The sequence below is a fragment of the Pseudogymnoascus destructans genome, assembly GCF_001641265.1.
Source record: "Pseudogymnoascus destructans isolate 20631-21 unplaced genomic scaffold scaffold_12, whole genome shotgun sequence".
Lineage (NCBI taxonomy): Eukaryota > Fungi > Ascomycota > Leotiomycetes > Thelebolales > Thelebolaceae > Pseudogymnoascus > Pseudogymnoascus destructans.
Window position 1 is genome coordinate 783140 of NW_020167531.1, and position 26111 is coordinate 809250.

At 46.2% G+C, this 26111-nt stretch overlaps 4 protein-coding genes across 4 annotated transcripts; 2 read left to right on the forward strand and 2 right to left on the reverse strand.

The window, feature by feature from the left end:
• Window positions 1-13135: 13135 nt before the first annotated feature.
• VC83_06543 (uncharacterized protein) lies at window positions 13136-14643 on the forward strand (the record flags this gene model as incomplete). The annotated part of the gene is made up of 4 exons (XM_024470140.1): window positions 13136-13751; window positions 13801-13920; window positions 13971-14108; window positions 14564-14643. The coding sequence occupies 4 exons, from the start codon at window positions 13136-13138 to the stop codon at window positions 14641-14643; spliced, it is 954 nt and encodes a 317-aa protein (XP_024323702.1).
• Window positions 14644-15242: 599 nt separating this feature from the next.
• VC83_06544 (uncharacterized protein) lies at window positions 15243-15931 on the forward strand (the record flags this gene model as incomplete). The annotated part of the gene is made up of 3 exons (XM_024470141.1): window positions 15243-15457; window positions 15513-15597; window positions 15648-15931. 3 exons carry the CDS (start codon window positions 15243-15245, stop codon window positions 15765-15767), a joined length of 420 nt encoding a protein of 139 aa, XP_024323699.1. The 3' UTR covers window positions 15768-15931.
• On the reverse strand, window positions 15932-17679 carry VC83_06545 (uncharacterized protein). The gene is made up of 2 exons (XM_024470142.1): window positions 16789-17679; window positions 15932-16730 (listed from the first exon to the last, which is right to left on the reverse strand). The coding sequence occupies exons 1-2, from the start codon at window positions 17258-17260 to the stop codon at window positions 16366-16368; spliced, it is 837 nt and encodes a 278-aa protein (XP_024323700.1). The 5' UTR covers window positions 17261-17679; the 3' UTR covers window positions 15932-16365.
• Window positions 17680-19515: 1836 nt separating this feature from the next.
• VC83_06546 (uncharacterized protein) lies at window positions 19516-21006 on the reverse strand (the record flags this gene model as incomplete). Its single annotated transcript, XM_024470143.1, has 6 exons — window positions 19516-19618; window positions 19830-19969; window positions 20021-20118; window positions 20211-20341; window positions 20391-20439; window positions 20838-21006. The coding sequence occupies 6 exons, from the start codon at window positions 21004-21006 to the stop codon at window positions 19516-19518; spliced, it is 690 nt and encodes a 229-aa protein (XP_024323698.1).
• Window positions 21007-26111: the final 5105 nt, after the last annotated feature.

Here is a 26111-nt window from a genome sequence, read left to right on the forward strand (position 1 = left end):
CTCATGAATGATATTCTAAGACCTTACTTGGATATCTTTGTTGTTGTCTACTTAGACGACATTCTTATATACTCTTTAGACACTCAAGAGCATGTTCTACATGTTAGACAAGTCTTAGAGAAGCTATCTCAAGCACAACTCTTTTGTAAACTTGAGAAATGTCTTTTCCATATGTCTCAAGTTGATTTCTTAGGACATAGAATTTCAACAGAAGGCATTCAGATGGACCCTGAAAAGACAAAAGCAGTACAAACGTGGCCTATTCCTTCCAGCATTAAAGAGGTTCAGTCTTTCCTTGGGTTTGCCAACTATTACAGGAGGTTTATACCAAGATATACATCCTTGGCTTTACCCCTTACTCAATTACTTCACAAGGACACTTTGTATCACTGGGATAAGACACAGCAAGATGCTTTCGATGCTCTTAAAGGAGAATTTAAAGAAGGGAAAATGTTACTACACTTTAACCCCTTGAAACCTGCCACTCTTGAGACAGATGCCTCAGATTTTGCCATTTCTGGAATCTTATACCAAGCTCCAAAAGACAAACAAGAAGAGCTACAGCCTGTGGCATTTTACTCAAGAAAGCTATCAGCAGCTGAACAAAACTATCCCATTACAGACAAGGAACTGCTTGCCATAGTATGTTCTCTAAAGCATTGGAGATGCTACCTTGAAGGGGCAAACTATCCTATCACTATTTACAGTGACCATTCAAATCTCTTGACCTTTACAACCACTAAACAGCTCAATCGACGACAAGCAAGGTGGTCTGAACAACTAGGAGGTTTTGACTTTGTTATAAAACATGTCTCAGGGGCCAAGAATCAAAGAGCAGATCTCCTCTCAAGAAGACATGACTACCAAGATTCTGCTAAAACTAGCAATACAAAGGCTCTGCTAGACTCAGCAAAGCTTATAGCAGCATCTTTAAGCAACCCTAGTACTACAGAGGACTTAGGGGTAAACTTATCCCCTCAAGACCAAGTTGCCCCCATTACCTCTTCTCAGGAACCAGAGACCTTTAAAGACTATACACCCTCAGCAACACTTCTTAAAGCATTCAAAGATGCTTACAACCATGATCCCTTTGCCAAAAGAACTTTGGAATACCTCCAGAAGAAAGGTTCCTCTCTTGAGAAAGTTGGACTACAGAATTTCTCAAAAAATCAGCATGGACTTCTCTTATTCAAGAACTATATCTATGTCCCAAGGGATAAACGATTACAGCTACACCTCCTACAGCAGTTCCATGATGCTCCAGCTGCAGGGCACTTTGGCTTTGCAAAAACTTATGAACTTCTAACAAGAAAGTTCTACTGGCCTAGTCTAAGGACTACTCTTCAAGACTATATATCTTCTTGCACTACTTGCAACTTGAACAAACCTACACGGCAAAAGCCCTATGGCCTCTTGCAGCCTCTACCTATACCAGAACGCCCATGGGACTCCATATCCATTGACTTTATAGTCAAGTTGCCTCCTTCTATCCCAAAAGGGGGTGCTACCCCTTATGACTCTATCCTTGTGGTGGTAGAAAGGCTCACAAAAATGGCACACTTTGAGCCTTGCAATGAGACTATCACAGCTTCTGAACTTGCGTGGCTATTCCTCAAGGTGGTCTTTAAATATCATGGAATTCCTGGACACTGGATCTCAGATAGGGGAGCAGTTTTCACTTCAAACTTTTTTAAGGAGTTCTCTAAACTCTTAAACATGGAACAACGCTTCTCTACAGCTTATCACCCTCAAACAGATGGCCAGACAGAGAGAGTCAACTCTGTACTTGAACAATATCTAAGAATTTATACAAACTATGCTCAAGACAACTGGGCAGATCTTCTCCATCTTGCAGAATTTGCTTACAACAACACAGTCTCTAACACCACAAAAGAGACACCTTTCTATGCAAACTATGGTTATCACCCTAGGTTTGAAGTGGCAGAACTGAATTGCCCTGAAAATTTCAAAAACCCTTCTGCTACTGAAAGAATCATCTACCTTAAGGGCCTCCAGGACTATCTCAAGGTTCAAATACAGCGTGCACAAGACGAGCAGGCTCAGGCCTTTAACAGGGGGGTGGTTGCACCACAATTCAAAGTTGGTGATCAAGTCTTTTTGTCTAGAAGACATATCACAACTACTAGACCTTCAGACAAACTTGATACTAAAAGACTTGGACCTTTTAAGATCACAAGGACTATTGGCAAGAATGCTTTCGAGCTTGCATTACCACCTACTTGGACTATCCATAATGTCTTCCATGCATCTCTCTTGTCTAAGGCACAAGAAAGTTCCTTAAGACCACTTCAGTCTCCTCCACCTCCTGTTCTGATCTTGGATCAACCAGAATATGAAGTAGAGTCTATCCTTGACAAAAAGACACTTAGAGGTCAGGACTACTTCCTCGTTAAGTGGAAAGGCTATCCTACAAGTGACAACACTTGGGAGCCTAAGAGAAATCTAAAAAATGCATCTAAGCTCATTCTAGAATTTCTTTCTAAGAAAGCCAACTGGCTAAAGGGCAAGCAGACAGCCAACAAACGTCCTTAAAAGGGGGGATCATGTCATACTGACATTCGTTGCACTCAGTTTGCTATCAAACTCAAGAGCAAACTTAGAAATCTCCTCCTCAAACCTACAAGTCACCATACATATCTTGGCTTATCACACCAACAACAGAAACAATACTACTCAACGATTGCTGCAAACTCTTCTACTACATCTGTTTATGCTACATACATCACGGCATATCATTTGGACACTCATTGAACAAGTTATTAAGAAAATCTCCTCCTTAAGGGGGTGGGCCAATACTACCACATGGCATATCTCTACCAACTAGAGGCCTAGGAACATGAACGATATCTCTAGAAGCTTCTACAACCCTCTATGATTCATTACACGTCATCAGTCCTTAGTTACCCACAAGATTGGTTAAGTTATGACATAATTTGTCTATAGGTACTCTGACCTTGGACCTCCTTTTCACTTCCTATAGGCTAGGAACCCAAGAGATGGTTCTATGGGATTCTCTTACATTCGCTACATGATTAGCAAGCTAGTTGTGGGTCGCACTTGATTTCTAATACATTTACCAAGCCTGGTTAGTCATGGAAAGTCATGGAAAATAAGAGAACTACACTCCTTTGGCATAAATAGGATTGCCCTTTCCTTAAGAAAGGGCAAGCAGGCAATACAGTAAATCGACTAGCACATACTTCTACGTCTTTTCCAAGCTTCCAAGCATTGATCTTGTTATTCTCTGTTTTTGAAAAGTCAGTGAGGTGCTAACCTCTGACTTACCCCTGAGTTCTCAGACTCAACATTTGTTGCAACTTGTCTAAACCACTTCACCACATCATACACCTGATTGCTGCGTTGTGGAATAGTCTAAGCTACAACCCTTTGGCTCTGTTTCCTAAGACAGTGTGTTGTCTTAGTAAATTCATCCCTTCCTTGGGTGGCTAGATTCTCATATCTGGTGCACCCACCATTACAAACGAGACCCTCGAAGGGCTCGTTGATACGATATGCGTTGTATACATCGACGATATCCTTATTTATTCCTCTAAAGAGGAGGAACATACCCACCATGTACAGGAGGTCCTAGGTCGCCTACGAGAGGCGAACCTATATGTGAAGCTCTCAAAGTGCGAGTTCAATACCAAACAGGTAGGCTTCCTTGGATATACCATCACAACAGAAGGAGTGGCTATGGAAGGCGACCGGGTTGCTGCGATAGCTGAGTGGCCTACACCCAAGACCTACCGAGAGGTCCAGGTGTTCCTCGGCTTCGCCAACTTTTGCCTGCGCTACATAGAGCAGTACTCCTCTGTTGTGGCACCCTTGACTGGCCTTATAAAGGGGGCCAAGGCCGGTAAATAGTCCACTAGGCACGACGCCACTATATAAGTAGATAGTATTTCCTTAGATAGGAGCTTCGTGCTCAACTCAATACAGTATTTGTTATATACTAGTAACGTGTTACTTGAAGCCTTTGTGTCTGATCCCCTGCCTCCTCTGATAAGTAAACCTTTACGCAAGAGAACCTCTGTGTCTTCTATCGTTTAGAAGTCAGCGTTACACTTTGAGCACCACTTCTACGAGGTACCGGCTTACACACAAAGCAACATGTCTGTCGTCAGTTCGAAGGGGAAAACTCCCACCACGCCAACTTCGTCTCAGAGGTCTAAGCCTGAGAATGAAGAGATGCCCGATGCACCCACCGTCAACGAACTCAAGGAAACTCTACGCGTCAAGTTGCCCGACACTTACTCCGGCAACCGAAAGGAACTTGAGGTGTTTTTGCTACAGGTCGAACTGTACCAGCACTTCAATGATGAGAAGTTTCCCACCCAGGAGAGCTATGCCCTGTGGACTGCGTCCTACCTTAGGGGGGAAGCCCTGCGATGGATCGAACCATTCCTCAAGGATTATTTCAAATATGAAAGTACCAATGGAAGCATGGCAACTACGCAGACTATGTTTGGCAGCTGGAAAGGATTCTGTAAGGAAATCCGACGCATGTTCGGAGACATCGATGAGATTAAGACCGCGGAAGACCATCTGTTTGCACTTAAGCAGACTGGCAGCGCCCTCACGTACTCCACAGAATTCCAGAGATATGGCAATCAGACAGGATGGGACGCCAGCGCACTCATCAGCCACTACCGACGTGGGCTGAAGAGCCATATACGTATGGAACTTGCCCGTTTGGAACAACAAGCAACGGACATGGTAGCGCTAATCGAACATACGGTCCGAATCGACAATCGACTATACGAATTCCAGAAGGAACGTCGGACCTATGACAAGCCCAAGAAAAGTTACCCCTACCGGGGAAACGAGGGCAGACGACGGGATCAACACCCGCGAGACAACCGTTGGTCGGACCCAATGGAACTCGATGCCACGTTCAAACCTGGACGACCCCGTGACCCTAAGAAAGACAGACAATTCAAGGAACGACTCTGTTTTAACTGCGACAAGCCAGGCCACATGGCCCGAGACTGCAGACAGCCAAAGAAAGGGAACGGCGGACGCAAAGTCGGCAAACAACTCAATGCCACCTGGACAGGACAGTTGAACGCAACGTTTGTGAGCAAACAGGACTGGGGAATAAACGGCGAAAGCACCCCAGAAGACGAGAGCTCAGATGAAGGGTCGGAGGCGGAATCGTTCACCGTCTCGGAACAGGAGACCTTCGATGAACTCGCACCTACGGAACCAATGAGTCCACGGTGCAAGAGCGTAGTAAGACGCATGGCAAAACACGCCCATGCGAAGATTAGGGCCGAACGAGACAAGCCCAATGGCCAGAGGAGAATCCCCATGCTTAAAGACCTCTACGGGAACCTGTTACAGGAACTTCCGTTAAAATGCAAGGTGGACGACTGCAAGGATGACCTCTGGAGATACTACGACCAACTAACGAATACCCGCAGGCTGCTTGGCACGTCCCAAGACGTAGCTAAGTTGGAAGCCCAAGAAGCGGAAGAACTGGAGAAGGATGTCGAGCATATGGCTAAACTGAAGTATATGAAAAGCGTCGAACTTTACTACCAGGACCGCAGGAGAGCCCTGAAGAAGTACGATGAGAAAGCCAGAGATATGCTCCAACGGGAAAATGCGAGACCCACTCCACGCATCGAAAGGAGAGCCATGGAGCAACTAGACACGTTCTCCACGCCTCCGAGGGAAGATAGTGCATGGGTGAGAGGACAGCGGGAACTATCAATGACAGACGCAACAGAGACTGATCATCCCTGGCACGCGTATGTCTACTGGGAGTATTGCAGTGAAGATGACTGCAAGCTCCACTGGAAAAAGAAACTCCAGAATCAGTTGTTTCCCCGATCCTCGCCCAGGATACACTTCAGAGACGCAGAGCAAGTTCACGCCCTCAGGCGAAGCCAGTCTGAAGGGGACTTGCCTATCAAAAGCGAACAGGTATACGAGAAATACCCACATCTGCTAGACGAAGCAGAAGAGCGAGGGAAACGATCTCCCCAAGGACCACCATTGGAAGCGGATGAATACTATCCTTCCTCGGACGAGTCAAAAAACTAGGAGTCCTCGACGGTAGGCCACCGGCGAGCGACACGAAGAGGCCTAGTACAGACCAGCTATGCGCCACGACGGGCAGCATGCAACTATATGTGGTCGCTAAGATACAACAGCGACACCTCCGAGCAATGATTGACTCAGGAGCGACGGGCAACTTTATGACAAAGAAAGTAGCAGACACACAAGGTTTCAAGATGCAATTGAAAACCGAACCATACCCGTTAATGGTCGTAGATGGAGAGCCCATCTCGACTAATGAAGGAATGGTGACCCACGAAACGGTCCCATTGGAAATGGTCATGCTACACGGGCACAAGGAAACGATTCAGTTTGACATCGTGCACATGGACAACCATGCGTGCATCCTTGGTGTGCCATGGCTCAAGAAACACAACCCCCAGATCGACTGGTGGAACGAGAAAGTTGTGATGAGCCAGTGCGCGTGTGAACAACGGACGGACACGCGACAACGGGAGAAACCCTCCCAGGGCCGGAAGGAGTTATGTGCAACCTCCGAGCTCGATGACCTAGCCCAGGCATCCTCACCGACGAGTATACCGGTGGAGTACAAGGAATACGAGCAATTATTCCAGGAAGGCCCTAAGAACGAGGCGCTTCCTAAGCACCAACCATGGGATCACGAGATACCTTTGGAGAAAGACAAGAGTCCACCGTTCGGACCAATATATCAGCTATCGGAAAAGGAGCTGAAGGTACTTAAGGAGTACATCGATGATAACCTAGCGAAAGGATTCATCAGACCATCCACATCACCAGCAGGAAGTCCGGTGCTTTTCGTACCAAAGAAAGACGGCTCCCTACGGTTATGTGTGGACTATCGAGCGTTGAACAACATCACAATCAAGGACAGGTATGCCCTGCCGTTAATCAACGAACTACACGATAGATTTCAAGGAGCAAAGATCTTCAGTAAGCTAGATCTGCGAGGAGCATACAACCTGATCCGAATCAAGGCTGGGGAAGAGTGGAAAACAGCATTCCGCACCCGCTATGGCCTATTCGAGTATCAAGTCATGCCCTTTGGGCTAACAAACGCACCCGCATCTATGCAACGACTGATGAATGATGCTTTGCACGAATACTTAGACATCTTTACCATTGTCTACCTAGACGACGTCCTGGTGTATTCAGCAACCAAGGAGGAGCATGTCAAGCATGTCAAACTCGTCCTGAAGAAACTAAAGGAGTACAGCTTACTCCTCAAACCAGAGAAGTGCGAGTTCCATAAAAAACAAGTCGAATTCTTGGGTTACATTATTGGAACGCACGGCATCAAGATGGACCAAGCAAAGTAACGGCAGTGTTGGAATGGCCAACACCGACCACGGTCAAGGAAGTGCAAGCCTTCCTAGGCTTCGCCAACTTCTACCGAAGATTCATCTCGGGATATTCCAAGGTAGCTCAACCACTCACAGAGCTTACCAGAAAGGATCTCGAATTCAAATGGACGGACAAGGCAGAGGCTGCTTTCCAGGAACTTAAGACGAAGTTCACGGAAGCACCTATCCTTGCTACATTTGACCCTGCAAAGAAGATCATCCTCGAAACGGACTCTTCTGACTTCGCAATTGGAGCATGTCTGAACCAACCAGACGAGAACGGTAAGTTCAAACCAATCGCGTACTACTCTAGGAAACTGTCACCCACGGAACTCAATTACGACATCCACGACAAGGAGCTACTGGCTATTGTCGTTGCCTTTGAGCAGTGGCGAGTATATCTTGAGGGATCCACCTACCCTGTGCAGGTATGGACGGATCACAAGAACCTCATATACTTCACCACGACCAAGGTTTTAAACCGCAGACAAGTCCGCTGGGCAGAAACCCTCGCAGCCTACAACTTCACGATAACCTATCGCAAGGGCTCCGAGAATGCAAGAGCAGACGCTCTCAGCAGACGGACTGACTACGCCGGCCCAAAGGAAGAAAGACCTAGAGCAATTCTGAAGAAAACAGATGCAGGAATACAGTACAACGAGTTACTAGCGACGATCTCAGTCATCGAAGATACAGAACTCGAGGAAAGACTCAAGAAAGCTTACGCAACAGACGAATGCGCCAAGCGAGTCTTGTCCAAAGTCGAAGGCGACTTCACCATCGACGAACAAGGATTGATTCGATACAAAGGGTTAGTGTATGTCCCAAGTCAAATGAGACGCCCGCTGGTGCAAGAACAACACTCGTTACCAGCACACGGTCATCAGGGAGTAACACGAACCTTCGAACGAATCACTCGACACTACTACTTCCCAGGTATGAGGAAGCAGGTAGAGACAGTGGTAAGAGAGTGCGACATTTGCAGCAAGTCAAAATCCAATAGGCACCTGCCATACGGACAACTCAAGTCGACACCAGTACCAAAAGGAGCGTGGAAATCAATAGCTTTGGACTTCATCGTCAAGCTTCCACCCTCCAAGGACCCGTTAACAGGAATAGAATACGACTCTATCCTCGTCATCACGGAAAGACTCACGAAATATGGGAAGTTTATACCATATCTAGAAGCTAGCGATGCCGAGGCGCTCGCATATACCTTCATTCGAGTCATATTAGCCGATCATGGGATGCCAGAAGAAATCATCTCAGATAGAGACAAGCTCTTTACTTCGAAATTCTGGAAATCATTGATGGCGCTACTGGGAACAAATCATAAGCTATCAACAGCTTTTCATCCCCAGACAGATGGCCAAACAGAAAGATTAAATCAGACCCTTGAACAGTACCTGCGAAGCTATGTCAATCATCAACAGGATAACTGGGTTCAGATCTTACCCATCGCACAGTTTGCATATAACAGCGCGATGACAGAAGCAACGAAAGTCTCACCGTTCTTTGCCAATTATGGCTACCAGCCAGAAGCATATAGGCAACCAAGACCGGATGAATCACGAGCTGAACAAGCCCTGATCGTGGTGGAACAACTGAAATCGTTCCACGAACAACTTGCGACGGACATCCAATTCTTAAATGAACGATCCGCCGCATACGCAAACAAGAAGCGCAGTATGGAACCTGCCTTCAAGGAGGGGGATAAAGTATACCTACTCCGGAAACATATCAAAACGAAACGACCAAGCACAAAGTTGGACTTCAAGAAATTGGGACCATTCAAAATATTGAACAAAGTCAGCTCAGTTAATTACAGACTGCAGCTACCCAGGAAGTCTAGACTACACCCGGTATTTCATGTCTCACTACTGGAACCAGCAAGAGTAAATACCCCAATTGCGACCGACACCGAACTCCAACCCGAGAATGAGATAATCGAATATGAGGTCGAAGCGATCCTAGACAGAAGGTTAGTAGGACGTCGAGAAGAGTTTTTGATAAAATGGGAAAATTACGAACCTACGGATAATTCGTGGGAACCAACAAGGAACATCAGCAAAGAACTGCTGGAGGAATATCGACACCGCCATCCGCCAGCCATTGATCCCAAGATGCAGGGGAGTAGGCCAGTGGATCGGAGGAAGCGGAGGTCCCGGTCACAGACGAGGAGGCAGCGCTAACTGCCTGTTCCTCGACCTCAACAGCGTCACGCTTCTCAGCAGCCACACGTTCGGCCTCCTCTGCCGCATCAAGCTCGTCGAGGGTTTTCAAACCTCGTCGGAGCATATCTTTACCACGGGTTCGGATGAGGCGTTTCTGCTTTCGCAGACGAAGTAACTTCGAAAGGGTTTCTTCCTCTTCGCGATCCAGGCGATCCTCCTCCCGTTCGAGCTTCACCCAGTCGGGATGCTCAGGACCCATACAGTCACACTTTTCTTTCCAAGTTGCGACGAACGCACTCGGCGCACCGCCGTGAATCATTTGGAGACGACACGCAAGTAATGTTTCGCCTCACGCAGTTCGAGCAAGAATCCATTTCGGGTAGTTCGTATCCGTGGTTCTTTATTCGACGGACAAGATCGTTGCGTTCCTGGAGTTTGCGGGCAGTGTCAGTAGGCATGTTGCATGTTGAAGGACTCGCTGAGGAGCAGCAGAGTCCCGGGGACATGGACGTACTTATAGGATTCGAGACGAATGCCCAGGGGAAGGGAGCGAGTGTTACGACGGAACAAGAAGGCTGGCCAACTACAGGACAGGAAGGAGGGAGGTCGCATGAGACCGGCCCTGGTACCTGGAGGGGCAGCGGGGAATAGTAGTTCCGAAAGTATCACGTGACGGACTCGCAGGATGATGAGAAGAGTCCTAAGAGTCCAGGACTCCGAGGACTCGAGTGAGTTCCCAGGAGTCCACTAGGCACGTGATGGACTCGCAGGATGATGAGAAGAGTCCTAAGAGTCCAGGACTCCGAGGACTCGAGTGAGTTCCCAAGAGTCCACTAGGCACGACGCCACTATATAAGTAGATAGTATTTCCTTAGATAGGAGCTTCGTGCTCAACTCAATACAGTATTTGTTATATACTAGTAACGTGTTACTTGAAGCCTTTGTGTCTGATCCCCTGCCTCCTCTGATAAGTAAACCTTTACGCAAGAGAACCTCTGTGTCTTCTATCGTTTAGAAGTCAGCGTTACAGCGACCTCCTCCTCCTCCTCTGGACTCCTCAACCGAAGGTGATCGGTAGGGACGCACAGTGCGAGGGCGAGAGGTGGACGCAACGGAAGCAGGACCGAAGGGAGTAGGGGTGGCAGGTGACTCCAACTCGGGAGACCCAGACATCTGGGCGGAAGAGCGCTTGAGAGGGGTGGCGACAGGCGCCACTGTCTTCTTGGGCTGCTTGCGCGGAGCCATGATTGACGGAACTAATCCACAGATCAGTCCCTGAAGACGAAGGACGGAAGGGAGGTAAATACCTTGCGAAGAGGGAGTAAGCCTTGAAGCAAACCTTGGAAGAGGATCAAAAGGAAGAAGCCAAGAACCCAGAAGAGCGGGCACTTGGTGTGAGGTTGTGTGAGGAAAGTAGGAAGTTGGGTAGGAAGTGGGAGTTAAGCACGATGCCCACAACAACTGGGGGTGGCCGCGGCACAACAACAAGGGGGGTCACGGGACCCCCCTGACAGGCGCGAGTTCGATAACAACAACCCACCCTATGCGCGAGCAAACAAGCCAAACAAGCCCAAACAAGGGCGCAATCAGCCCTGATCTCTATGCCTGGAATTGGGGGCAATTCCCTAGAAGGGGGAGGTAATTGTAAGGCGGCCCTCACGTGAGGGCACGTGAGGTGTCACGCTCTTACAGTGGACCTGGCGGGCTCGGTAAATTAGGGCCTACGGGTTCCTGTATATAAGGGGCTGGAGGCTCGGAGTGAGGCCTCCAGTCAATAGTCGCTGTATATACGTAGACCTATTGTTACGCATTGAATCCTACTTCCTACCTACTGATCTGGTTCCCTGAGCTCCCGTGTGACCCTGGGTCCTACGCCTTTACACACTCATCATTGACGAACCTGACATGCGTAGGGCTCCAGGTCTAGGTGCTGCAGCACGACTCAAAGTGTTTCGTTGCTGCATAGGAGATGGCGATCTTCCTTCCTCGGATTTGAAACGGATGGCCACAAATTCTCTGTCCGTGAGTAGAAATGCATAGCGAGTTTTGGCAAGCATTGCATAATGTACAATTTGGCGTATCGGGAGCATCTCATTCGGTACATCTATTAGGTTTATGCTGCCATTAAGCAATAGTTCCGGATTGAATGAGATTGCCTTCTTCGTATCCCCAGGACAGTAGCATTTATGGGAATTGTGTAGGCCATTAGCAATAACAGCACAGGCCCAGTCAGGTTTATTAGAGAGTGAAACCTTGAAATTGTGTTAGTTCAAGAACGTCCCTTGGGTAGTCACTTACTTCATTCCCGAGGCTACAAATGCTTCCAACACCAAGCCATATGTTACGACTAAGCTTTGATATAGCACCCTCCAGTAGGTTGCCCACAAAAAACATAACAGTTCCATTGACGAGTCCATGCACAGAATCTTCGCCAGTAATATTTGTTGCCTTAGCTGGAGGCTTCGCAAGCGAAGGACAATCCACCTCATAGCCTAGCAATTTTGGATAGTGGTATTCGAAAGTATCCGATGAGAAATCCGTCCAGTCTTTAAGCTGTGAAAGATTTATCAAAGGCCAGTCATTATGAAATGAGTTTCTGCTCGAAGAACTAAGATGCTGGCAATCCCACGTGGCCTTCTGATCGAGATGGTCTCGGATTGTTTTCTTTCCCATAACTTTTAGAAGGTAACCTTGTAACCTCGTTTGGCTGGCTTTTGTCTGAGAGAAGCGTAATATAATAAGTCCCAGAGATGGTGAGATGCTAGGATAAATAATCCTCAAAATGGGAAAGAGGATGCAACCTTATATACAGATTTCGCCCAGACACATGCCACGCCTATACTCTCAACAATGGTCTGGTGCAGATTGCTTTTGGTATGAGTCATTCATTACCATCAGTGTTTTGCGGAATGGCGGGTGATGGTGCAGGAGCGAACAGACGAGATTGAATAATCAAGGTGGTATGTGGGTGCAGCATGCAAACGACGCAGGGAGAAGCACATATCTGCAAGACACTGTTGCGGGAGGCTGGCGAGATCCGTTCGCCATGCAGTAGTATGGGGGAAGCAGCGTTCGAGCAGTGGACATTGTTGGAAGAGTTCACCTTCTCAATTCTCATTTCCGAAGGAACAAGATGAACTCGATTGGGCGGCGCACTGGCCATGTATAACCAGGATGGCATCGCGGCGGTATTCATTGCTGTTATTGATATACGAGGTAAGATCCATAAGACTAAGCAAGAAATAGTCAATTTACAACATCTCACGATGCCGAAGTGAAAATAGATTCGATTGCTCTAGTGAAATACAAAATGGGTGATTGGGTGGACTCTGGCAAGGTCCCCTTGTGATTGGAGTTCGGATTCTTGGGGTACATGATGCCATCCCTGTCCTAGCAACAAAATCAAGCCACTCTCTTGCAGAAAGTTCTGCAGACCTGCATAAACTAAGCTAGTGCCTAATTCTCATCATCCGACACCCCGCTCCAGTGTCGCATATAAGTCAGACCTCCCGCCCCACCACCCCCCACTATCAACGCCTAGTCACTTTCAGCATGTCAGCAGCTGTTTTGCTCTCGCAGTTGAAGGGTCTGCTTGATAAGACCGAACATTTGAATGGCAAATTCTCTAAGGTCTATCCAACAGGTGACCAGTGGGACACTTTAAGCAACTTGAGTTCAAGGCTCTCAGAAGCGGCGAAGACGGTTCAGGAAGAAATCCGAGTACTGTTGGAATCGCGGTCAGACCGAGCATGGAAGGAAAGTGAGGAACACAGGTCTAAAGCACAGTCATGTAGGGGTGACCTTTTTGCGAAAGGTCGATTGAAACAGCCAGCTGTATTCCGGAGAAATATCGTCACTATATTTAAAGGTCCAAAAACTTCAACATTTGATTCCGAGGATATAAAGTTCAAGAATGAATCTACCCTCAAGAGGTGCGAGTTGATCCGAGGCTTAAGTCCTGACGGGGTGATTTCATGGGCAATGGCGTTCGCGCCTACCCTTTGGGCCGGAGGCTCGATATCTGCGGACATATTTACTTGTCTCCTCGACGACATCGAACCCGAGCTGGTCCAGACTTGGCCCCAGGTAATACGAGACACATTGCACAAGCTTATGGAAGATGAAGAATCTTTAAAGAAGTCCCCTGAATATCAGGAGTTCCTCCAAGGTTAGTTACCAGATGAAGGAGAATGGCGCAAGAAACTGACCATAGCCAGCACTCGACGATCAGTCGCGGAAGCCAGTAAAAAATAGAAAAAGGCGGCGCACTGAAGACGAAATTGAGCAAGTGAAATCAGCAACGGAAGATGCATTATCGCCGTCTAATGAAAGCAGAGGTGGGGAGGCTTCGCATATATACAAGGCATTGCTAATTATTTACCAACAGAAATGAAATATATGTACACAAATGCACCCGCTAGCAACATATCGAACTTGCCCGAGCCATTCAGAACAGCCGTCGAGAATAGCCGCCTGTGGAAGTGGGAACGAAGTCAAGAACTGGTGACGACAGGATGCTTGGCTAGTTTGTTCCCAAAGGATTACACACAAGATGTCTCCTTTACCATTTGGTGTGGCCATGACAACTCATACCAACTCAACGATATCTTCGGAGTACAACGTGCAATCCTCTCCTATGATTAGGTGAAATGTACAGTAGCACCTCTGACGTAAACAGTATACCCAGCAGGCACTTCATATTCCGTGTCTGTACTTATATTTTCTTTGAACATTTTCTGGTCGTCGGTTTCTTGGTTGACGATCAAAAGATATTCGCCTCTGAAGCATATTGTCCTGTCGTTGTTTGGATCGGGAGGGAAACGATGACTTGGGATGTCCTTTTCTTCTCGCCCAGCAAGAGCTTCATCGCCTCTCTAAATAGACAACACATATTAGCTATAGTGCATTGAAGGGAGTGTATTAGAAGATTAGGATAGCTAACCGCCATGATCAATATATAATGTGCTGATGAGCCTGCAGATTGGTGGTGCTCGTCACCAGATGAGGAAGAGGTGCGCGAGTTTGGGAACGAGATTATCGCCTATACAATGAATAAGTAAGCCGCTGTGTAAATTGTACGGTCGATGGAGAGGCTCGACCTGGTATTATCTTGGCTGCGGGGACCGTGGTTGTGGCTGTAGACGATCGACGTTGCCTATTTGCACAAAGCCAAACGTGAGGTTGAGTCTCAGAGTCAGAGAGTCTCCTGCGTCTATGATATAGAATATGCCAAGTGAGATGCGTACAGGAGGTTTCGGGAGGTTGATGACGGTTAATGAAGATAGTGGTTGCCGGGTTTGCAAGTAGTGGGGTGCGATGCCCATGTGATTTGCTCAGCAACCCCCTAGCAAACTTTGGGCCTGAGTGCGTTCAGGCTCGAAAAGATGAACCAAATCACGATGAAGACTATATAGGTTAACCATTCGAGATTGTGACGTGATAGCCTATGGGCATCCAGAATATATCGAGTGGGTCGCGCGATGGTGACAAACCATTTAACTATATGAAGCTATTGAGAGGCATTCGAAGGTCGACGTGCTGGATCTCTTTTGGTGTTGGAGCCACGACCTGTCCGCGCATCTGTTTTGGCTTGGCGTTATCTAGGGTCATGTGATACGGTAACCTTTAAAACAATACAACCTTCTGCAAATCCCATGAGATGCCTGGTACGACCGAGGACAAGAATAAGTTAATGGCAAACACAGCCTGCCAAGAAGTTTTGAATCGAGACTATGATGAATCCAAAGGTGGTCGTCTGCTATGTGAAGGGACATATTTCTCGTTTAATCACACGTGTTACCTTGTAATTGATCATGGTCCTGTGGATGCCACAACCTATGATATCCGCATGTTCAAATGGAGAGCACAAGAGCTGTAACTATCATTTAATACACCCTATTTACTCCTAACTTGCTAACATAGACAACAGAGTCCCTGTGGCCAAAATCCTCCCATATATTCTCAAACAGTTTCGAGACAAATACCAATTTAATCCAGCCGACAGACCTAAATGCGTCAGTTCCCATAACTTTAGTTTGGGTGTCTTTATACTGATAATCCACAGCCGGTGTACACGGACGAGCAATTTAGGGACAAATTCGGCCCTGATGAACACCGAAGGCTCGTGGAAGCCATAGAGGAGAAGAAAAGAATTGCACGAGAATACAGCGGTAGCACTTATTAGCAGTGATATCCCATTGTGGACAGCCTTGTAATCTGCTGCTTCATTGTGCATAGGAGGAGTTAGGCACAGAGGCGATAGAGATAGAGCTCTCCAAAGCCAGACTGTACCTACTTCGGGCCTTTCATACGATATGCTCTAAATCAATTTCAACACGATTGTGGTTAACGCGTGCAGTAATTTGGATATTGGCTATGCTCTACAAGTAGTATTTACTCTAGATTGTATCCAAGGTCGGCCATTTGAATACTACATTGTTCATCGTCCTATCCACATGCGTAGGCCACAGTCGATCAGTCAATGTTTGTACGTACGGCCATGTACTATGGCCATCAGCTCCCCAATTCTCTCTAACAGGAAGCGTGGAACAACAGCAGGGTTGGGTGTAGCGAGTATTTTCCTCAATCAAGACGCTTTGAGTTAGGAATGAAATGCTGACCGGTTTGCTCAGGTACGGACGCAACATTGTGGATGAGCGGCGATTAGTTGTCCGCGTCGTAGACAACCCCCATTCCCTCATCCCGCTCTCCGCGCCATTCTCGTCATAATTGCCCTCTTCGAACATCGACCCTCAAGCCATCAGTTTGTCCATGAGAGTATTTCAGGTCGTGAAAGGCTCGGTAGTCGATTCAGACGATTCGTTCTTTGCGCGCTTCACGCGAATAGCAGGCTGCGATTCCGAAGCCTTTGACTTCGTAGCGCTCTGGCGTTGAGTGCCTAAGGCCTTCATCATATCGTACTGTTCCGAAAAATGGTCATACCTAAGCCCTAACGCTCCGAAGAGCAGGTAAACAGAGCGTCTAGGAGATAGCTTCACTGCTTCTTCCCATGATGTAGGAACAGTATGCAGCAAGGGACCCAATAAGTCGACGTCAACGTTATCAAAGTCATCGGCTTCATCCAAGGCTTTAAAGGGCCAAGTATCAATAGCAAGGTAGAATTCAAGACAACGAACTAACTCTGACGCTTGGAATAATTAGCAGCTTTCACACAAATCTAATATAGACCCAACGAAAGGACATACCATGCTCTTGGTTGTGCAGATTCCAATAGTGTTTTACTTGCCGTAATGGGGTTGAAATATATTCAATCCGCTTCACTCCATCCCTGTCTCGAATGATAGGAAGAGACTGAACTTCGTCGAAGAATCTAGATGCTCTGTAGTTTTGTGATGCACGAATTTCTAGACGAAGTCCTTCGAGGTCGGTCTTGAGTTCTTCAAGGTCAGCCTTGGTTGCAAGGCGAAGTTCTTCCAGTCCGGTCTTAAGGTCAGCCTTGGTTGCAAGGCGAAGTTCTTCGAGTCCGGTCTTAAGGTCAGCCTTAGTTGTAAGGCGAAGTTCTTCGAGGCCGTTCTTGAGGTCAGCCTTAGTTGTAAGGCGAAGTTCTTTGAGGTCGGCCTTGAGGTCGGTCTTGGTAGCAAGAGTTGGAAGGATTTCGCGTAGGTGTTCGTCAGTCACAATATTGCCATTCTCCATGAATTCTTGGACTTCTTCCATCTCTGCCTTTATATTTCCAATATCCCCTTCAGCTTCAGATACCCTTATATCCCTTTCATTGACGACTTCATCGAGTCCCTTTACTTCTTGTTGTAATCTTTCGAAACTAGACGCGGTAGGTACATCGGTTGCTATCTCGTTGGGTGCACTAGCATAACGTTGGTGGTGTTCTAGTGATCGCACGCGGTCCTCATGAGCTGCGTTATACACTTGGTAATAATACCTTCGTCGTCGACATCCTCTGGAGGCGTGAGATGCCCAAACAGGAGTGCTAATCCACGGGCCTTAGTCCGTAGTGGGGGGAGTTCCAACCGGCTACCTGAAAACATACTGCTGTCGTCAGACTCGGTGGACTGCGACATAATGATGAGAGTTGTCCCCTAACAGTTCCGTGCTGGAGAGTCTGTGTTGTAAACAATCGCAAACCTGCCAAGAGACGCGACATCAGGTTGCCGTTTGGGGCCGCTTTGACGCTAGCCAAGTGCGGATAATTGTAATGCCGACCGTCCATTTGTGAGACTTGGCGCCTGAACTTCGCACCAATACGTAATCGTTGGTTCTCAAACCACCGCCTGGAGGCGGTTGGCGAAAGCGAACTGGGACGCGAAAGCGATTGTGGGACACTTCGGGAGCGGACTCACGACGCGACACGACCGACCATGAACATGACCGACAACGAGCACAACTACAACCACAACTATGCCGGTAGTTGAAGTAAATAAAAATGAAGCTCTTTTAAATGCCATTGAATTTTTAAATGAAAACCCAACAGAGAAGAGTGCTACAGTAGCACGGATGTACAGAGTAAACCCAAGTACGCTCCGGACTATACGACTACGTAGGCTGCGCACTACTCGCTCAATACTCGGCTCACTCGCTCAGTGGGTTACTCAGCTGGGTGAGTAGCTGAACCTTTTACTCGACTCGGTGAGTGAGGTCAATACTCAGTTACTCTGTAAAAACCCGGTGAGTACTCGGCTATCACGTGTAAGATTTATGCATCATGTGAACAGTCCCTCATACGATTAATACTGTTTTATGGTTAAGTTAAAGTATTACATCTATTAGCATCACTCTCGCCATCTCTAGTAAGCTGTGAGAACGAATCATGTATATTCCTCTATCTAAGTACCATGATTATCAGAAGATTATTAGAACGCTATTATCTATTATATATGCTTAAGAACATCCCTCCACCTTGCTTGATGAGGCCGGCCAGACCTACTAATACCTAAAGTATTTATAGGGTCTTGATGAGGATCCTCGACTGAGCGGAACGAGCTATGAGTCAAGATAACTGTGTATAGAACTTGTTCATAAAATGTCTCTTGTGTGAGAATATGATCTTATTATAGGTATTAACCTACATAATTCTGGTAATAATCTGGTAATCCTTACTTGTTGAGGTTGCATTTGATTGATTCGCATTTGATAGAGACTATCCTTCCCATCTGTGACTTCTTTTTGCAAATGTCTGATGCAAGATGTGTTGCCATAGACTTTGGGCCAGCAGACTTGATTGTAGGATGCGTAAGGGCCTTCGAACAATAAGTACAAATAACACATGGTTCTCCAGAAAGCCGGTCTGCTCCTTGGTGATAACTTCTCCAGTATTGAGAACTCCAGTTGGTTGAATCCCATGCAATCTTCATAAGGAGTTTTGTAGTATGATCTGAGTGTTGTTCATACCATCGTGATAGCTTCCACCACTCAATGAATATATCGTGTGTATCCTTAGTCCATTTGACGAATTGGTTTAACTTGCCAATATATTCAAGGCCTGCAGGGACTTTGTAAGGATGCCTGTCCCTCAGTGATGGAAAGGATCTGAGTCGGGCAGGTTACGGTCACATGATAAGAGTTAAGGCAGGTTAGCTGAGTCGGACCCGTTTCGGGTACTTAAGGAGATTGACCCAACGGGGGTTCCTCTCTTCATCTTTTTTGTATCCTTCGTAGTAGACCTATAGGATAGCATCCGTTTAGCCTCTGACTCGCACTCTCATATGCTATTACTGTGAGCTGGGTGCCCTGTGTCCTTACAGACTTAATTTAATGAGGATAGTCGTTGAGAAGACGGAAAAGAGTCTGAGAATACTGTCAGAATCAAACAACTCTGAGTATTGAGATGGCATTTGGCAAATTGCTCGATTATCAGAAGGTTACCAGAAGTCTGGCTACGATGAAGTACTTAAATACCTGGTTTTCCAACGCGAAAGGTACTCCAGCACTATAACTTTAGCAACTCAAGTTCTCCTCTACTCTAGCTCCAGGAACAACATATCCTGTGCAGCTGATACCTTAGCCCACTTTTCCTTATCAAACTTCTTAGAGTAGACAAGTAAGAACGCCTCTTTGAAGCTAGAACTATGAGTGGATATTTGCAACCATCCATTGTCGACAAGATTGTAAGACTTTGGGTACCACTGCACAGGTCCTGGTAATTAGGCCCACTTTCCAAACTGCCTGCTCGTACAAACAGAAATATTTATGTGGTGGGATAACCTCGTGAAAAGTGCTATAATAAACAATTAGTATTGCCAGAAGATTGCTAGGATGATCAGAGACGTACCCTTCCTCTACATCAATCCATGGCATATACTCAAAGAGACGCTCAGGCTTCTTTCTCAGCTTTCCAGCCTTTCTCGTATATGAGTGGATACAGCTATCCCAGAAATGTTGCCACTTGCGGAAATTGGACTCTTCATGGGCCTATCAACTATTAGTATCACCAGAAGATTACCAGATTATGAGGTAGCATACATCAATGTGCGCTTGAGTTAAGAGAGCCTGGGTGCTAGTGATCTCTTCATCGGAAAGCTCATCTGGTAGAACAGCCTCGTCATTTAAAATATCTCGCGCTGTAACATAAGCTCCAACTCCAAATCGTCTTCAACCTCAGTATCCTCCCATTCGCTGTTATGATTGTCATCGATTGGAATACTTGAGATACCCTCAAATGCAGCAAGCTCAGACAGAAGTTGTTTGGGCGGAGTAGATGGTGGGGCTTGTGGAGAAGAAGAGGCGCTAATATTCTTGACTTTCTGATTCGCAATGCAAGATGCATGGGTACCCTTCTCAGTCCTGTTTATAGTTAGATTGAGGCTACCAGAGATTACCAGAAGGGACTTACCGAACACAAATACGCTCAACCTTCAATTCATTCTGTAGACGTGTCTTGTCTTCAGTAGAGGCAGCGATATACTTTGTGTAATGACACAGGGCACCCAGCTCACAGTAATAGCATATGAGAGTGCGAGTTGGAGGCTAAAAGGATGCTATCCTATAGGTCTACTACGAAGGATACAAAAAAGATGAAGGGGGAACCCCGTTAAGTTTGTTTCCTTAAGTACCCGAAACGGGCCCGACTCGGTTATCCCAACCCTAGCCCTGAACCTTCCACCGCAACAGGTCCGCATCGACCCTGAACCCTACACCCTTACCGTCCCCCACTATAGTGTAACTCGCTATGTCCTCCTCTACTGGTCCGAAACCACACCGAGTCGGATTTCATGCTTGTGGTGACCGTAACAGCTCTGAGGCGGGTTCTTCGAGTATCTAGGTAAGGAGGCATCCTTACACTTTGCAGACTTATATAACTTCTTTAAGTAGTAGCTCAGATCAGCATGGTCAGCCTTGAGTGCTAAGTGAACAGCCTTCTCATCTTCAGTAAGGTTGGAGACGCAGTTGCGAGCTTTGATAGTATTCGCATTAGTGGAGAGTTCTTCATGTGCCTTGAGTTTCGCCATACTAACTAAACACGTGATTAGCAGAGATCTCCAGAAGTTCTGGCTATAGAATCAAGATAATAAACTTAGTTGAAGTCCTAGAGAAGAGGTAAAGGCTCAAAAGGGAAGAAGAATGTGTAGATCGGAGAGTAACCAAGGAAGGTGGTTCTAAGGTTCATGGTTATTTTAAAGTTGCAAACAAAAATATTTGTGAAGGAATATTCACCTACAAAGAATTACTGTTCCAAAAACAACACCACAATGCGCACCTTCATATAAAACACATACCTTTCAACCTCTACCTCTTTACTATACTCTTCTTCTGCAATATTCTTTCTACAAACTCACTGTAAGTACACATATCTTTTGATCTACTTCTTTATCTTGTGTTTACTTTACTAACTCACCTTGATATTAGCAAATGACTCGTACCAAGCAAACTGCTAGGAGATCAACTGGCGGCATAGCACCAAGGATGCCACTTGGATTACGGGCTGGCTCTGGGCTTGGCGGAAAGGGACAGGAAAAGGCTGTGGGCACAGCAAGAAAAGCTCCAGTTTGCTCATCTCAAGCTAGCAACAATCATGCTCAGAAGGCCACGCGCTGCACAAAGTCTAGTAAGAGGATTACCAGAGGATTACCAGAGGATTACCAGAACTCTCTAATAAACATATAGGCACCAAGGCTCTCCGCGATATCAGAAGACAGCAACTTGATACTAGCTCCCATTCCAGCGTCTTGTTAGGGAAATCACAGAAGACTTCAAGTCCAATCTTCGCTTCCAGCAATCTGCTATCCTAGCTCTTTAGGAAGCTGCTGAATGCTTCCTCATTCGAGAATTTGAGAGTATGATGTTTAAACATAGTGACAGGGACATACTAACAGTTATAGTGACAAACCTCCTCGCTATTCATGCGAAGAGAGTGACAATTCAGGCAAAGGGTATGATATTGGTTCGGCGTTTGCAGGATATGATGTTTAAGCTGTGGGCTTAATCGATGGAAATGTCTCTCACCCAGGAATGAAGGTCAGATGAGTTCTGGCAACCATCTGGTAACCTGGTACCTAAAGTCCAAAGGTTATAGTGTGGAATAGGACATCAACAATATGGGAATGGAGTTGGAGTTATGGCGTCTTGATCAATGAAGTCGCACCCCGTTTTTAACATAAGTAATGGCTAATCAAACACGTGATATAACTGAGTTGCCAAGACCCATACTAGGTACTCAGCAAGTGAGTAATCCTCATTCAACAATACTCGGGACATGAGTGAGTAACTCAGCTGGGTGAGTAAAAATTCTACTACTCGACTCGTGAGTACCCAGTGCGCAGCCTAGTTCTGATAATCTTCTGATAATCGTGGTACTTAGATAGAGGAATATACGTGATTCGTTCTCACAGCTTATTAGAGATGGTAGAGTGATGCTGATAAATGTAATACTTTAAGTTAACTTACAACTGTAACCATAAAACAGTATTAATCGTATGAGGGACTGTTCACGTAATGCATATATCTTACACGTGACAGCCGAGTACTCACTGGGTTTTTACAGAGTAACTGAGTATTGGCCTCACTCACCGAGTCGAGTGAAAGGTTCAGCTACTCACCCAGCTGAGTAACCCACTGAGTGAGTGAGCCGAGTATTGGGCGAGTAGTGCGCAGCCTAGTCAGTATGTGATTATTTGCAGCATAGATTCTCTAACATATAACCGCTGCAAACAATACTCATCACTATGTCGCAGTCCGCCGAGATCAACATGTCCTTGTCTAGCCGGTCTCAAATGACGTATAGGTGGCGGAAGACTACTGGCTTCCTCTGGCTAAGATGCTATCTAGATTGTCAATATTGAGGTGCAATATGCTTCACAAGCCGAGTTCAGCTCTGTGCTAGATCGAAGTTGGACGTTCTAGCGTGTCGTAACCTGGATGATGAATCTAGATTTAGCAGCTTAAGCCCCTCCGTTTGTCTATATTACCATCACTAACCCCACTATCGAGGCACTCTTCCAGGGCTTACTCTATAACCTATATCTCTACGTCTGTCCCAGCCTGCAGCACGCTCTACGTCGATTCTTTCCCGCTTGCGCCTCCCACTGATCGTACCCTCGACGCGTCGGCCCAGTACCTGCAGCTCTATCTTGAGCTACTTCTGACGAACAGCCTTGCTTTGCCGAGGGGGTTGGGATTGTAGCTGTTTCGGCTGGTGGGGTTAAGGATTGCCGATATAGAGGTGAATTTTGAATGTGAACGAAGTCTGATCATCGGATAGATCTGCTGCCAATACTGCCAGGACATTGTATCTTCCTCGATGACTTCGCTACTTCCGAGGTAGCAACGTTAAAACCCGAAGGGATACCAGGCATTACAACCACAAATGCAAAGCTTGGTAAGTTTTTGGATGAAGCAGAGGGAGTCCAACGAGTAAGACAACCAGCATTGGGGGAGAAAAGAATCGGAAAGAAAATGGCAAACCAAGAAAAGGAAGCGTCGTTCTACTCCTACAGAACAACTCTCTTCTGACAGGGAGAGGGAGTTTCGCAACGCAGAAAGTAAGATGGAAGGGCGCGCAGTGGTCGAGGACGGGGATTTTGAACATCAGACAAGAGACGGCATAGACATACCCAAAAGGAGACGGAGTGGCAGGATGAGGTAGATACCAAGTTAATAAAATGCAATACAATACTAAAACTGCTCTTTGACCGTGTGCATGATTCGATGTGATAGCTGCTCTACCCTACTCTGCAAGCCCTCTGGCTGGAAGCGATGCACTTCTCCTCCTCCAGGTCTAAAAGTCTGTCATCAATATCTTAAGCCATTTATATATTTTCTTCCAGAGTGTTTGGTTCGTCCCTAAATTAGTTAACTAGGTCTCGACTAGTATCTAGCTTGACGTTTTTTAAACTTACAGTTTGTCCCAGGGGTACTCGATAGCACCACTCAAATGCCATTTTTTTAGCCGTTGATTCAATTGATCATAACTATACCAAAGCTACCGTTAATTTACACGACTTAATGCAAATATCCAAATGGCCTACCTTGGTTCAAATTCCCCTTTCTCAAAAGTATTCCTAAGAATATACTTTATATAGGTGCGGTAATCAGACTCAGATAGAAGTTCTTGAATCTTGTCACATTGACTCTCCTATTGTTCTGGGGAAATACGCAAAAGGCTACACTGCTGAGCCTTTTGCGTAAGGCTACACTACTGAGCCTTTTGCGTATTTCCCCAGAACAATAGGAGAGTCAATGTGACAAGATTCAAGAACTTCTATCTGAGTCTGATTACCGCACCTATCTTAGGCAACATGAAAAGTAATCGAAATATATCTGTTTTCATATATGCTGGCGCCATGGCGATTCGCATCGCAAGAGCTGGTCGCTTTGACTTGAGGTATTAATTTCTGTGGCAACTATACATGAATTTACCCCGCACTACCACCATATAGCTGATAACGATCTCCCGCTTGGTTATGAGGGACGGACGTTATTGGAGTTGTCAAATTAATTAACGGATGCACAGCTGTGAAATGAACATTGAGCCCACTGAAGCTGGATTGTTGTTAGCCAATCGCATATTAACACATATCATGGTTGGGCCTCGTGTGCTCACATCCCCTCGCACTACTTTTGGCATACGCCATTTTTCTCGTTTTCGTGCTATGTAAAAGCGACTCCCCTTGGTGTCCGTCAGACATGCATGAGGTGGGCAGTGCAAGCAGGGTTCTGCCCCTCCTCGGCGTTAGGGGCTGGGCCTTTTGTTTTGGCCCCTCCTTTGGCCCTCCTTCGCTTTGCTCAGCCAAGCCAAAGAGGAGCCAGAACAGGGACCCGTATCCAATGCGGGGTAATCGTTGGTTCTCAAACCACCGCCTGGAGGCGGTTGGCGAAAGCGAACTGGGACGCGAAAGCGATTGTGGGACACTTCGGGAGCGGACTCGCGACGCGACACGACCGACCATGAACACGACTGACAACGTAACAATGCTGTAAATATATATAAGTTATAGAATTAAATAATTAAAAAAGATTTGGATCAATATTGTCAGGCAGTGATTGATCATCACAGCCACCGTCACTTGCATCGTGAATCATGTCGTAGTCCAAGCCTGCAAAGTTCACGTACCCACTCTCCTCGATGGCTAACAGTCGGTCCGCCTCCTCCTCCTCCTCACGTTTCTTCTGTGTAACGTCCGGGTCAATGATTTCTGTACGTAAGCCAATTGGTGGCTCCGTGTCTGGGTTACTTTTTTGAAATTCATGTAGGTCCTTTTTCCGTGTACGTTCTGCCTTCCGTGCATCGATGCCAGCACGGAGCTGCATCTTACGCTCAACGTTCACCATGCGTGTTCTCTCTCTTTTCTCCCGTGCTTCTTCTAAAAGTTGCTCCTTTACCTTCTTCTCATAAATCCTTTGCCGTGCATGTTCAACTGTAATAGCACCGCCTTTTTGAATAGATTTCCGACTTCTAACCTTCCGCTGTCGTTGCTCAGTCATAATAGTAGTAATTTGTACAAGCTCTGACTGGAACAGCTCAGCCTCTGTTAACTGAGTTTGGATTTCAGTATAAGAAGATGCCCACTTTTGCCGTGACGGTGAACTAAGGATCTTATCAAATGTTTGACTCCATGTTGAAAGATCATAACTTGCTTGAAATGCGCGTTGTGGTGTTTCTAAAACTTCTGGTTTTGCATATATAGCAACCTTCTCTTGAATCTTTTCATAGTTAGGTGGCCAAATACCTGCATCTCTAAAAGACTTGATACAGTTACCCTTTGTAAATGTCTGCTTACGGATAGTAGACAAGTCTCTAAAGAAAGATATAACATTATAATCTGTATCAAAATTCCGGATTGCTTGTTGAATTGCACGTCGGTGCCAATGTTTATATTGTGCAAACACAGTAACATCTAGCGGTTGTAGAATATGCGTAAGATGAGACGGAAACACATGTAAGTGTATATTGTGTTGATGTGCAAGTATTATAAACTCTGGAACTTCATGTGAGACATGAGAGTCCATTATTAACAATTTCGTTCTTATAGACGGTGTATGTTGAATAAAATGCTGTAGATATTCCATTGCAAGCTCAGAGTTTGTATATCCGGAATCGGATACTGCAACTTTCTCA